This window comes from Xiphophorus maculatus, chromosome 21 (assembly GCF_002775205.1).
Source record: "Xiphophorus maculatus strain JP 163 A chromosome 21, X_maculatus-5.0-male, whole genome shotgun sequence".
NCBI classification, from domain to species: Eukaryota; Metazoa; Chordata; class Actinopteri; order Cyprinodontiformes; family Poeciliidae; genus Xiphophorus; species Xiphophorus maculatus.
The window spans coordinates 11,996,044-12,011,014 of NC_036463.1; the positions used below are offsets into that span (position 1 = coordinate 11,996,044).

The 14,971-nt window shown below is 38.9% G+C and overlaps 1 protein-coding gene across 15 annotated transcripts in view; it reads right to left on the reverse strand.

Moving 5' to 3' along the window:
* The window catches only part of eya1 (EYA transcriptional coactivator and phosphatase 1), a 78,624-nt gene that overhangs the window by 22,471 nt on the left and 41,182 nt on the right, over positions 1-14,971 (reverse strand). For 5 of the 15 annotated variants that reach the window (XM_023326853.1, XM_023326854.1, XM_023326860.1 and 2 more), the window contains 8 exons: positions 14,659-14,736; positions 12,166-12,232; positions 11,661-11,806; positions 10,720-10,857; positions 6,400-6,482; positions 5,425-5,611; positions 4,703-4,845; positions 3,936-4,019 (listed from right to left, as the gene is read on the reverse strand). In XM_023326853.1, the coding sequence (XP_023182621.1) occupies positions 3,936-4,019; positions 4,703-4,845; positions 5,425-5,611; positions 6,400-6,482; positions 10,720-10,857; positions 11,661-11,806; positions 12,166-12,232; positions 14,659-14,736 (926 nt within the window). The remainder of the gene's footprint in view (positions 1-3,935; positions 4,020-4,702; positions 4,846-5,424; positions 5,612-6,399; positions 6,483-10,719; positions 10,858-11,660; positions 11,807-12,165; positions 12,233-14,658; positions 14,737-14,971) is intronic. The other 10 variants (XM_014476248.2, XM_014476247.2, XM_005797866.2 and 7 more) reach the window with 8 other exon arrangements.

Genomic DNA, 14,971 nt, shown 5'->3' on the forward strand with positions numbered 1-14,971 from the left:
AATAACACCACCCCCACCCACACACATCCACTCTTACCCACTTTGAGCCTGAGCTCTAGCCTGCCCAATAGCAGCACAGCTGGCCTCAGCCATCAGCTTTATGGGGTGAGTGTCTTGATGCCAATTAAAAGGGCTGATAAAAAGAGCAGTCTGTTTATGTGTGCATGTGGGAGGGAGGGGAAGAGTTAGAGAGAGTGGCTATGAGGTCACAGTGAGTAAGAGAAAGTGTGCATGTCAACTTGCTCAGATACTCATCCATTTATAGTAAGTGCAGAGCAGCAAAGAGAAAAGAAACTGCTTTGTAACTTTTTTGTATATACCCCTAAGATATCTGTCAGTCAAATAAATTTGACTGACAGATATGCAGGAGGACAAAGAGGGAAAAGGCAGGTTGATGAAGCAAAGTGGTGGTTGGGAGTAGAGATGCAGCAAGAAATCAACAGTTGAATAGAATTTGATGCATTTCTTGTTAGTCTGTAGGTGGTTGTATGTTAAAAATCAGTAAAAACCACCATTGTAGTAAATGTTGTTAGGCTGCACTACCAACAGTAGTCTTCTACTGAGTAGACTAGCTATTTTCAGTGACTTTAAAAGTTATTTCTACTAGATAGTTTATTTGAGCTTCAAAGAGCAAGAACCATGTTCCCATCTAGGTCAATTGGGGACAAGGACTCAGATCTTTCCAATAACTCTTAAAAAGGCAACTGGCACTAAATCTAACCACTTTTGCTGGTCTTATTAGGGACTTTTTGACATAACAGACTCGCACATGAAAGCATGTGTAATTTTTAGTAGAACACACACCACGCCTTGACTCATTATTGTAGAAACATCAGCACATCTAAAACACGTCAGATTTGTTGTGCTAAAGTGCACAAAAATAGATCAGATTACTGGACGTCTGGTGTGTATTGTTTCATAGTATAAAATAATAAAACAATATATTTTAAAGTGCATCTGACATCACCTTTGTGCGTCAGATGCACTACTGTTATTAATGGGCAGTGGGGACTGCAGTGGGTTCCACCCCATCCTAAAGAGCTCACAGGCAGCCCAGTCCTTGTGAAGCCGTACATCCCAGCTGCTCTCAGAAATAAGATGTTCACCTCCCCAAGTCTAGGCTACAAATAAATCAAGGTTACCATTAATACTTTTTTCTATTGGCCCTGTTTGGTCAGTTTATTTTGTATAGATTGCAAAAAACATAAGGATGTTCATGTTCACTGTGACTTGTGTACTGTAAGTTCCTGATCATGAGAGTTAAAATCAAACAAGACTTAGCTGAAAATAAGAGCTAAAAGCTTAAATAAAAACACAAAATTAAAATCTAAAGTAACTCAACCAGAGTGTTTTGTTTGGCCCTTTCTACTGCTCCTAGCTCAGATGAAGAAGGTTTTTAACTGTGACATAAAAGGAAAGCTAATATGAAGGTCTAAATACATTTAGGATGTTTTTTTTCTCACGTTTGTTTTCCTTTTCCATGATTTCATTCGAGTATCCTAAAACATTCATTACAATTATGTGTTAATGGTTAATTGTGCAAATTAGCTTATTATTTTATGTAGCGACTTCTAGTAACCTTTAGGACAGCTAATATCTTCTTTACTGAGAAATTAGGATTTGAAAATGTCAGCAGACTTTTGGAAGTCTTAGTGTTAAGTAAAAGGAAGACAAACAGAAAATGTGCTTTTAGTATTCTTGGTTGCAATAACTGCCAATATAAGATGTCATAATCATTTTGTCTTTTTTTTACATTCATAAAACCAGTTGGAGCCTGACAAAAAAAGTGAAAAAGTGACTAAACTGTGCTTGAAGGAGAAAAAGAGGGAACAAAAGGAAAAACAGGGAGTGAGAGAGGGGCTTTAGTGGTTGTCACATCCCATATGAGCTCTGATGGAATGGGCCCTTATGGAGTTAGGAGTGTTTCCTGTTTCAGAGGAGCCCATTGGAGAACCCTATGGGTCTTTGCGTGTCTGTTCGTGTGTTTGGGTGTGTGAGTGTTTGGTGTGAGTGCCCCTCATCATGGAGCCAAAGCTCCTGAGCTTTAGGTCTCCCTTTACCCAGCATGCAGGCCTGAGAATAAAGTAAATAAACAGTGGAGGGTCGTGGGGCAGTCCTCCTTCACCCCAGAAACAAAACACTGCCCCCATCAAACACCCCCTCAATACCAGAACAAAGGCACAGAGCATTGGCTGCAGACACTAAGCTTTCTGACACTTGAGTAGTAATATTTCACATCTTGACTTCAAAACCAGTCAAATCCATAGCCAAAACAGGTGATAATTTGAGATGGTGCACACAGGCTAAAACACATCAAGTTTGGATGTATTGATGACTTTACCATAAACAATATTTCTATTAGTGTTCTACATGTACAAGGAAAAAGCAGAGAGATAACCTGTGACCTTAACAAAACCATGAGAATATAATTCTGCCTTATTTCCCAAATAGTTTGTTTTGAAAGTTTAAATTTAGAGAAGCAATTTAAATGAAACAACAAATAGCAAAGCCTGGAAAAGCAAATTCTTTATCTTATGAGAATCCACATTGACCTGGGTAAGAAAATGACCTTCTTCTTCTACAATAAATAGAGAGGCACCAAAATAAAATCAGTTCCTGACCAGAATATGATCATTTTTAGCTTGATCAGCCTGACTGATCACTGGGTATTTGGAAAATCAAAATTCTCCTTTTTTTTCTCTTTTTTTTCGAATTGGTGAACATACTGTCAAGAAAAGTCAATGTTGGCAAATTTTCAGATGCAGAGAGGAGTTTAAAATGAAGTCAGTGGAAACATTGAAAGTATTTTCTAGGATATGCTAAGGCAATGTCTGTGGTTCATTTAGGCTGTCGGAATAGGAGAGAGCAAAACTTTTATGCAGATTTTGCATAAACCTAGTGAGTTAACTTGAATTAATTCAAAATCCACAAAGTTGATGAGCCGTCAATAACTGAAAATACATTTTCTTTGCCCCAAGTCCAGATATAGGTAGGTCCTAAAATAATTTGTATCAAACATACTTTTCCACTCAATAAAAAGAAGACCTATCTGTCTAGTCTGAACCCTCGCTTCCAACACTCAGGTCTTCTTTGGGCTCCCGTATCACAACTGCTAACCATGCTAATTGCAAATAAACATGCTAAAGACATTTTAAAATGTCAAAATTATAAGTCTTTTGCCATTGTTTAAAATTTTGTTTCATATTGTCAGATGTCTTACACATTTCATGTTTATTAGTCATATCTGTTCTTAATCAAAATAACTCTGCTCACAAGAGAATGGCCCCCAAAATACTTGAATGCTGATCTTATATCTTTTTATGTTATAGTTCCTAAAGAGGAAATGGAACTGACAAAAAAATCTTCATCTGAATTACAAAATTTGGAGCTCAAACAACAAAATATTAATTAATACATTTCTAATAATAAATTTTTTAGGATTTATCATCCTGGATGTTGAAATAAGCCAGGTTTAAGATAATCTCTCCATTTGAATTTGAATGAAAGCCGTTTGTTGGACTCAGCCTTGTACGGTCTCCAGGGAGATCCTTGCCTGAAAAGAACGCATTGAGCAGCACTTAATTAAACTAACAATGTGGCATTTCTGAAGAAGAAAGAAACACTCGAGATGTGTCAAGAGTCAGTCAGAGTGCAACTGTTGCGAGCTCCTACAACCAAGCCCTGACCAGCCATGCATAGCTCCAACAGCTGCAAAGAGAAGTCAAATACTTGCCAGGCCTCATTGGACATATTAAAAAAAGAAACAATTATCTGCACATTGAGTTCCGCTCTGTCGTCTTTAGACCAAAAGTGAACTTTACCCCCTGCTCAATGGCCATTTCCACCTGCTGGACCTTGTTCTCTCCTTTCAATATTTAAACATTTTTGCTGATGAAGTGCACTGCTGCCGCTGCCACAGACTTGATGTCACTCACCCGTCCATATCTGTTGGCATAAGACCCCGTGAGCAAGGAATGGAAAACGATGATTGTTTCATCCAGGTCCCAGATGAAAACTCGCTAGAGAGATGGCATCATGAGGCGGGGTGTGGGGTTGGGAGAAAGACACAAAAACAAAATAGAGAGAAAAGAAACAAAATCAATGGTGCACTCTGTAGGGTTGCAAGGTGATCCTGCTGGTCAATAGGCCAGGAGTGTGTATTTGTGTGCCACAGGGACCGGGATCCATTTGCTTGGACTGGTCACCGCAACACTTCTCTCATCACCCCACTACACACATTCCACCCTCTTACCCTTTACATTAGCTTAATCAATACTGACAAACTAATTAACTAGATATGTTAACACGCCATGATGTCAGCGCTATAATAGCAGCTATTATCCTTATTCAAATTAATAAGGTATTAATGAGATAATTCTGGGTTCATTTTGACATATTGTCCCCATCAGGTAGCAAGCAGCTCAGAGACTACAACATATATTCTCCTCACTGAGTGATCACTCATCGAATTACAAAGCCTTGTTGTTTATTTAGAAGTTATACACATGAACTTTATATATGATATGCGTTGAGTCATATATTCCACAATGCTTTTAATAATTTATTGGTAGTTAAGGAACAAAGCGTTAAGATTTAATGCCCATCAAGAGTTTAAGTGGCAGCCATAAAGTAAGTGGATTAACGTCTATGCACTTCAGACAGGGCGAGGCCGTCTGTCGCCAAGGTAGCGGGCTCATCCTACCTCAAGGTCAGAGTCGGGCGGTGGTGATGGGTTGTTGTTCCTTCTTCCACGGCCACGTGACTTTCCATCCGAGGCCCGGCGCAATCGATCCGAATCTGAATCTTTAATGGGGGTTGATGGACTGTGGATGGTGCTGTACTCTGCTGAAAGGAAGGAAAGGCCGAGGAAGGAGATTATAAAAGGGAGCACATCAAAGATCAGCTGGTATTCACTCTTAGAAAAGATGTCTGATTGACCATTTGTCTTTATGCAGGACAGACTGCATCCTGCGTGAGACATTTTTCAGAAAGAACTGATTTAGAAAAGCAGATAACATGATAATTCAGTTACGGAACAGAAAAGCTATTGTGCACTGGTCTGATTAAATAAACAAGAGGTAACGGAGTGCAGAACAAAAAGACATTGAAGGGACTTCTTTTATCTTAATTGGATGAGTGCGTGAAACGATGTTAAGTTAAAGCTGGCTGTCGTCTGTGTTGTTTGCTGACAATTTCAAATGCAGTTAAAAAATTTGGAGTGACTGGCACAGATGCAATCTTAATTGCCAGGTCATGCATTAATGTCACATGAAATTACAATGAATTCCACATCTGATTTCAGTTTAGACTGAGAGTTTTTCATACCACAGAAATACCTTCTCTATTTCCTAAAATGTAGCGTTAGTACCACTATTTCAATCCTATTCTTGGCACCACTGAGCCTGAATCGGGAATGATTGTTACCTGCAGGGTTGTCTGTGAGAGCTTGACTGGTGATACCAGCAGGAGGTTCCTGGAGAGTATATGTGGTGGTGGTGGAAGGCGTGCTGGGGCTGGTGTTATTACTTGTCATGTAGGGTGAGGTATACGGGGAACTGTTGTAATACTGAGCGTACTGGCCCTGGCCAAAGCCTGGATATCCGGGGTAGTCCTGTAGAGCAAGACAATAGAGGAATAAGAAAGTTTAAATCTGGATTAGAACAAAAGTGAATGTGAGATGAAAGTTCAGGCTCTTCTTTCTTGGCATTTTGTCAAATTCTAGGTATTTTGTAAAATAGATGTTAGTCCAGGTAAGCAATCCTTAGTATTTTTAGGCTGCAAGAGAGTACGTCTTAAACAGAAAACAAGAGGCTAAATAAAGCTGCTCTTCTTTATTTCGTCTGTGCTGGGAGGACTTTGTTTTGATACATTTAGTACATAGAGAACAAAATAAAATCTGATTCTTCAAATATTAGACCCGATCTGAGAAGCTCAATAAGAAATTGAGGAATTTGGATCTCAGGATAAGGGTATTTGTAAAGATTTTTAATCAAAAAGGTGGAGAAAAAGAGAGAAAATGTAGCAGAGTAGAAGAAAAAAAATAAGTGGGTGGTTTGGCAACGTAATCTGAGATATGCCCTGCACCAGTGTTGCTACTTTACAGAGGAGATTCCAAAAAATAAATGCAAACACATGTCTGTTCGCCCCTACATCTGGACAGCGATATGTCTTGTTTTTTTCTCTCTTTTCACTGTGGCATAATACATATGTTCAAGAGGTACAATAGATAATCCTTTTGTCATTCTGAGTGATTTATGATGACTGAGTCATGGCTGAAATGTAACATACTGCGTTTGCTTGTTTCAAGATTTCAAGGTTGGAAGTTTGAAACACAAACCTTAGCTGTATTTTCAGACCAGGTCAGATACTAAGAAAGATAAGAAAGATGTGTACACATACCTGTTGTGTGCTGTTAAAGCCTGTCGAGTTTGTCAAAGAGTTGTTTCCTGCGTACAGCCCTGATGTTGTTGTGAAAGAACCACCTTCAGGGACAAGAAAAAAAAAAAATCAGGCATATATGCCATCTCAATGTGAATGGTTAGAATTGGAGAGAAATGCAGTTGTACATATAAAATGACATAGTGTTAAAATATGCCGCTTTTTCCCTTTTTCTTTTGAAACATCGATTTGAAAACGTGAACAGAAGGAATCTTAAGGGAGTGCATCTAACAGTGGACTTATCTTTCTCCTCTTCCTTTCTTATCAGTGATTGGATCAGGTCTGATGAATGATGGGGTGGGTGGTGGGGGTGCAAAACCAGCTATGAAGCCCGCACAATGCGAGGAACAGAGGAGCCTGTTGTGTGTGAACTACTGAAGGGTAGCGTGGGGTGAAAAGAAAACAGGGTGAAAATGCTGGGAGTGTGCATGAAGAAGAAGGGGACAAAACAAGGAAGGTCTGAGCTTGAAATGAGTGGGGTTGAGTGGGTTTGCTACTGAAATCTAGTCCTAATGAATATGTAGGCTTTTCTTTTCACTTGCTTGAGGGGTGGTCCTCCTGGGTAATTAAGTCATTCAAAAGGGTTGATAAAATCTAATGGCTTAATTATACAGAAGCTACGGGGTAAACAGAGAATAGTTACGTCAGGCTTTTGGGACAAAATATCTACTTAGTAAACTTTAGCAAAATATTTCAAATAACTTTGTAGCAATTTTGTCTTTGGTTTCAAATAAAAGTTAAACCCTGTTTAACAGGCATTAACCTCTCTCACACAGTGTGACATTACCTTTTCTTGTAATATAGAATAATGAGCACTCATGGCGGGAAAGATAGAAACCAGTACTTTGAATAGTATTTTTGTATCTAACACTGTAGTTGTTAAAGAGAGCTTCTTACAGGTGAAAAAAATAAAAACAACATGAGGTCAGAAATTGGCTAGAAAACTAACTGTTGCAACTTTAGTCAAATAAGTTCTGACTAACACAGAGAGCTTGGTTGTTCCTTCTAATTCTTGTGCACAGAAATAAAGGTATATAGACATTTAGCCACAAGGGACAAAAATAGGCACTTTATAAAGACCATTCTCCCGTTTCATCGTAGCAGAAAAGGTATCCCACAGTTACAGTGAAAACCATTCAGGAGATAAATTTACGGTACTGTTTCTAAATGAGGCCGTAATTACACCTTTGTTGTCAGAGACAAACAGAGGGAGCTCCTTTCATCCTCTGGTCATTGACCCCATCAGAAGGGCCCTCCCACACCATGACAAATGTGAAGCAGCTTTCAGAAAGAAGGAAATGATTTGGGGATGCTTTTGGATTTTTTATTTATTTTTTTGGCCTGGATAGAAGCAAGGGCTTGAATGTTTTGTATAGCAACATAAAGAGAAGACACAGTAGTGTTTGGCCTTGTGAGTAACAGCTAGAGTCTAAGCATGAGATAACTCTGTTAAGAGTTTGGTCTCTATCAACAATTTTATCAAAACGCTTCACTCGCCGTGTTGTTTTGTTTAATTGGTTCAAGATGAGCTGGGGATTAGGAACAGATTTTTGATCTGCGTTGAAAGTTCAAAATCAAGTGAAAGTGCACCAGAACAATAAGAGCAAGAAAAGGAGGAGTAATGCTGTGAAGGACAACAAATTAGCCTAATACACAGTTCAAACAGTCATAAAAACTCTCACTGGGAGTGTTTGAGGGTTGCTCTAGGGAGACTAAGGAGCCACATGAAAGCTTCGGGGACCCTTACTACCCAGTGAGAATGAACCCATGCTGTTGGGAGGGGTGGTGCTGGTTATGGAAGGGGAGAAAGAGGGAGGGAAGCGGGACTGCTGCGGTTTCCCGGGGGGCATGTTTTCTCTCCCTCCCCCTGTCCTGCTGTAGTTAGTTCACTCACTCAAGACCAGACACCATCCCTCCCTCCTATCCTTCTTCCCTCCTGCCTTCTGGCTCCACAATTGGAAGTCCATTTGCTTTGCTTGATCAGTCCCTTTGCCACAGGCTATGTCTATCATCAGTGCACAATATTTGTAGCAGAAGTTTGTATGCTCCACTTGGGAATAGACTATCAGGACCAGATGGGGTTTTACTTTCAGAAAAGGTAACTGAGGCTTCAACTTCTTCAGTTTGCTCAGACTTTGGGAAAGAATGCTGGAATCCAATTATTCACCTAATTAGCATCTGCATGGTCTTACTTTCTGTAGCCGTTTTAAACTAATCTTAGGTTATAACCTTTTATTGACATTAAAATTCCCAATATGAAAAAAAAAAGGATTCCAAAAGTGACTTTGTCCCTTATATAATGTTGGTTTTGGAATTGCACAAACTTCTAAAGGCAAGAGCTAGAAACATTAATTTGATCATTTTGTGTGTTGACAGCTGGCTGGTTGCAGAGACATTGATAGAAAGGGGAGTATCAGATGTGGAAAAAGTCTTTGGTTTGGGACACCCAAGCCTGAGGCGCATCGCCCAGGCAGATCAATAGGCCACAAAGAGTAATGATGATGGTGTGGCAGTAGGCCAGAGCCACAGTTAGAGAACCAAGGGCCAGAAGAGTGGCCAATCTGTCATCTAACATGCCTGTCAATTACTGGTGCACTTAAAACTAACAGAACATGCAACAGTAAGAGATAGCTGGAGAGAGTGAGGGAAGCAAAAACAGGAGAAGCATAGTACTTAACAGATGAATGAGCACATACTTAAGTCATTTTAAGTCAAATTGCCAAGAACAATATGGCAACTTTTGTATTTCCCTGTATTTGTTCTCACTCTTGAGTCCAATTTTAGCTACTTGGATGCACACTGCAAAACTCTTACTGTGGCCAACTGTATTTGCTTAAGAGGTGTGGAAACAAGGTTTTTCCATAAGACATCTGCTGCTGAGCTGGCGTTACGTATTGTGAAATGCTCTGGAGGCTTTTCAGCAACATGTAGAGATATTTCAAATGTGACACTTAGAGATATCACAGGAGAGAAAATAAACACGGAGCTAGCTGCTTGCTAACTGTTCCCGCACAGTGAAAGAGAGACGGTTTACCTCATTAGGACAAGCAGAGTCTGTATAAAATTGTTACATTTAGCTAATATTATATCTGGTGTAAGCTTTTTGGTTGTTTTTTGTCATTTAGAAAACAGATGGAAAGTGAAATGGTGAATGGACAGTGCAGTTGTACAAAAAAATTGTGACAATTAAAAAATGAGAATTTCGGAAGAAACACATGGATTGTTAAAAACTCAAAACTTTTTGTCAGTCCCTCTTTTTAGCATAAGCTGACATTGATCTACATGGGAATGCTTGGTAAGAGAAACGACAAACAGAGAAACGACAAAAGTTGCCTTCAAATAAAAATAAAAAGATTAAGACTATCACTATGTAGGTGTTTACATTTAGATTTTAAATCTCCTATTGTCAGTTTCTAACTGGATGCCATCCAGTGCAAGTGGTACAAAAATATTTGCATATATTGCTATACTGATGTTCTGAGATGGTAGAAGTTCAGTTCTCAGCCTTCAGAACAAACTTAATGAGATGAAGTGAAAACTTCAATACAAACTCTTTTCGACCCTTTTAACAGAATCCTGCTTCAGAAGTCTTCAACTATCCCCATAAGAACCGATCTACATTTAAACAGAATGCATGACTGGACAGCAAGAGGAAAGAGAAGGGGTGGACAGAGTGCCACAACTCATCGTTATTGGTTTCAAGGCTATAAATCTCCTTGGTCTCAGGGCTTAAACAAATACAAATATGATCACAGGGAGAAAAAAAACAAAGGATGAAGAGCACTATGGCTGATGTCTCCTAAGTGCCTGACATTTTTCCATCTGTGTTGATTTTTTTAAGAGGAGAGAACAGGGAGGCAGTCTTTGCGGCTGCACACCGCACTCCTGGGATGCAACCATCATCCCGCGTGAGGACAAAGCCTGTGTCTTGACTCAGTCTGGCTGTGTGTGCTACGAAATCAGAAACAGAGGTCTGTTTCTTTTATCCTTTTCAAAACAATACAGAAAACCTAATTTAGTTGGCCAACCGGGGGGATGAATATTTATACAAGGGACTGAAAAACTACAGATGCCCAAAGAGATAGACCAATTAGAGAAAAAACAAATTCAACAAGAAATTAAAGCCACCATGTCTTCCGCTATTTGGAGAAAACTGTTTTTGCACAGATGTCATCATGTTAACCATTTTATACATGCTTATTTTAACCTCCTGACAACAAAGCTTTCTCCTCTGAAGACACAGAGCTAGATATAGACAGAAGTGACAAAAGATGTCCTCACCCTGCATCTGGTAACTGTAAGGGGCCTGTCCCGTCTGTGGTGTGGTGAAGCCAGAGCCGTAGCTCAGGAAGCCCGTCTGTCCCGGGGACTGGGACTGGCTCAGACCCCCCTCGGTCTTTATGCCTGCCCACAATGGACCTAAATCAGTTAGTGACACCAGATCGGTTTGATGCACAGACAACAGTCAACACAGGTTTAAATTACATTGGACACAGCAAAGGGACTCTGACTCTGTCTGTTAGCATAACACACTAATCACAATGGCTGAACAGAGATTAGCTGATAACTGATTTTCACTATGCTCTGCTGTTTAGAAATACTATCTCGCACACATAAGGAGCTACTTGGCTGTAAAAACAAAGACATATTTAGACTATCCTTGTTTTATTTAGTAATAAAATATAATATTATCATTTAGGTCATAAGTGAAATAATGCACAAGTAATAAAACATGTGCCTTGTGTTTGTGACTTACACTGACCACTGCCTTGGCTGAATGAGACAGAGTGTTGTTTCTGTGCAACAGTAGGTTGCAGGGCTCCACTCAAATAAACAGTGTAAATTCCTCCACATATTGCAGAATTTTCTGGGGTCAAAACGCTCCAAAGACTTTAGACAAATAAAGACATTTATTCTTTGCTTTCTCTTACATTGCCAGAGGAAACCGGTTTCTGTTTTCAGATTTATGTCACTAATCTTTCTGATCTATCTGAACAGCTTCACAAGCAAATCTTGCACTGACTGCGAATATGCAGGCACTAAACAACAACTCAGCATCTCTACTGCTCTTGTTCTGCTGGAGAAATTGTGGGAACATGAGTTTGTTAGGAGCAAGGTGTTATTCCTGACCTTCAGCAAAGAAAAAAATGACAATCTCGTATTTAAAGAATTAATTGTTTGATGCTACGTAGCAGAAGTTTTCTGATGTGTGTAAATCTCACCATAAGCAGGGATGCCATAGGGCTGGCCTGGCTGAGGGTAGCTAGCATATGCTGCGGCCTGCTGCATTCCTGTGGTGTACTGCGTCTGCCCATACGCAGCCATGTTTTGAGACGAAGGAGTAGGCAGAATATGTGGGTATGTCCTGCTATTAAAGGGCAGAAACAAAACATGAAAGTGGAAAAAGATGACAGGAAGATCCCTAACGCTATAGTTCCAACTTTACTAACAGACAACTTCTTGTACTTGTTGTCCTTTAACTAAACAGTTAGCCAACTCATAAGACTGATGGCGTCCCAAAGCTCACATACAGAGAAACAACAATAAATGGGAAAGGAAATTTTTACAGGATAACAATTACAACAGATTCAGAAAGCACAAACTGAAGACGTTTAAGCAATCAAAGCCAGTCAGAAAGCCTCAATCTAACAGACGGATCTGATTAAAGAGCCAAATGAAGCTGGATGCTGCTTATTTTTTTAAAAGGAAAAATAAAAGAAACCTTACTTGGACGGGTAAATCTGTGGAGAGAACTGGTGAGTTTGTCTTGGGCTGAAGCCACTGGTTCCAATAGCTGAGGAGAGTTGAAAAAGAAAAGAGGCAAGCACATATTTAAACATTAAGAAATAAGGTAAATATTATCTTCTGCCAAAAAGAACTGCTGGACTTCAAGAAAAGGGTAATAACAACGCTCTCCTCTGTTTATTGTTGTAAACTTATTTAATGTTAAGAAGAGGGGAGCAATAATGGAGTCAAATAATTAGGTAAGTAAGAACTGTGTGTATTTCTGGGGCACTTCAATCACAATGACACCCACACAACTGTCTAAATCTCAGCCCGCAATTTAAAACACTTACACATAAAGATGCACAAAGAGATTGGATGATGACTAAGATTTACCCATTTTTAGCTTCATTTTCCAACCGTTAATCAACTGGTTGGAAAATGAAAAAAATAAATAATCTTGTTCCAATCAATGCACGCAACATTTCAAAGCATCACTCCACACGCTGACAACTTGGGGTTTAAAAATTAGGTAAGAAGAAGCAGAGATGTAAAACGTTATGTAAAAGGAAACATCATTACTAATGACACATAAAGACATGCCTGCAGGTCCTTCAGGTTTTGATAGTGTGAGAGAACAAGACTTGCAGTGAAAAACATAATGGTTAAACAAACTACAGCAATGTAGCTCAGTTGTATCATTTTAAACTTTTAAGTTGTCTGTATTTAAATATGCTGAATTTGGAAATGTTGGAAGTCTTTTGGAAATTCTTGAGTTGAGCTAAGGGTCTACATTTTCTGAGTAATTCACACAGAGACTGGATTTAGCATTGCTAGCCAAAGTAAAGGTACTCATTTCTAATTTAGTATGCTGAGGTCTTTTTAAATAATTGACTTCGCCTCTGCTCTTAATTAAAATAATTAATAATTACCCATGACACAAAGGTTAGAAAGAAATTTTTTATGTTGTTCCTCATCTTCTTGAAACTCTTGAAGAGAAATTGGAATCGGCTAGTAATTGACGAGCAAATCTTTCACATAAAACCACAAATTTCAGTGCATCTCTATTTATAAGCTTTCAGGAAAAATGGAAATGACAACCCTGAATGCAGATGGTTGATTGGTAATGCACAATTTTAACCTAGTTCCACAGTGCTCTTTTTTCACTGCAGTTTTATCCATATTTAAAAAAAAAGACGCATGTTTTTCATGTTAAATTATTAACACAAATTTGCTTTTTAACTATTATATATTGTTCTAAAACTTTTACACTGTTTAAAAAAATATATTTCTGTTGCTCTCTAAATACTAACTGAATGATTTTGCCAAAACACTATGTTCCTTGTGGACAAATAAGAAAAAAGTAAAAATAATAAAGTATGATTTATCAAAATTACAAGAATTTCAGCCTGCAAAATATCAGTTACTAGCTTACAGATAATTATAATATTAATAAAAATTAAATAAAAATCAGCCTAAGTATTAATAAAAAACCTGCATGATTATATACATAAAAAGAGTGGTAAATTAGAATATTTTTGATTTATAAAACTTAATCAAGATTCCAGGATGCTGCAGTTTTTGTCGGTGCAGTGACATGGCAAAGTTTTGAAATATCTGTCTAATTGGGCATGACATGTAAAATGAGGGATTTTGCTGCGGGGGAGTGCTTACTGTATGAAACTGTATGCCTCTGTAACCCCTCACACACGTTATTAATACTGAACACTTTTCCCACATCGGCAGCACCTGCCACTGGACAACACTTTCTCCTCTGAACAGAGCTTTGGGTTTCCCCACGGAGGATAAGGGGTATAAGATTACTAAATTTCATTAATATTGTCAGAGACAAAAGTCATGCAGTGATTTATGCTGTTCTAGCGTTAAGTATCAAGTACTTAGTTAAATGGTTGAGAAAATACAGGAAAATTTGCAGTAAGTTAATACCACACACTTCTATTAATGAATTTTAGCACAAAATGCCTCATTCTGCAGCAAAGTGATATCACAGAGGGTGGAAGAAAGACGGCTTCGGCCTTAGGTAGCAATGTGTTTATGTGTGTGTGTCTGTATGATGTTTCTTTACTGAAAGGAAGGTGTGAAAACACTGGCTCTGACGATAGGGTAACAGCCCATGGAGAGTGAGGGCCACTGGGACGCCATGTCACTCCACTGGACAGACAGACTTTGGGCCCAGCAGGTCATAATTCAGCCCTCACTGACATGGGAACCAACAGAGTGAACAACTACACCCACACATGTAAGCAAGCGCAGCATACAAATTTGCTGACAAAGTCAGGAAAACGTATTTTGTGCCTAAACGCACAGAAATACAAGCACACACATTAGATTAGACTGACTGCTGGAACACTTACTAAGGCCTGACTTATCAGCCACCCATCTCTAGGCTCATCACATAATCAGTTTGGGTGTGTTTGTGTGTGTTAGTTCACGCATACTCAAAAACGTTCACATGAGACAATGTTTTCCCCTCACCTGATCCTGAGAAGCTGTCTAAAGCAGAGTCTGTGACTGAAGAGGCGATTTCGCTGCTGCTCATTGGCTCTGTTTTAACTGTAAATAAAGAGTCACATTGTCACCAAATCAAGTTAGGATGAAAAATGGACATTATCTTCAGCGCTAAAAAAACTAAAATAAAAAACTAAAAAACCCCACAAAAAACAGAAAAGATCTGAGAGGGACAAAAAGAGCAACAGCTTGCTTCTGAATTTCAAAATTGCCAAATTTAAATTCCTTTAATATTAGTTTGTCATAATTTCTCATATGTATAAATAGAGATGCACAGATA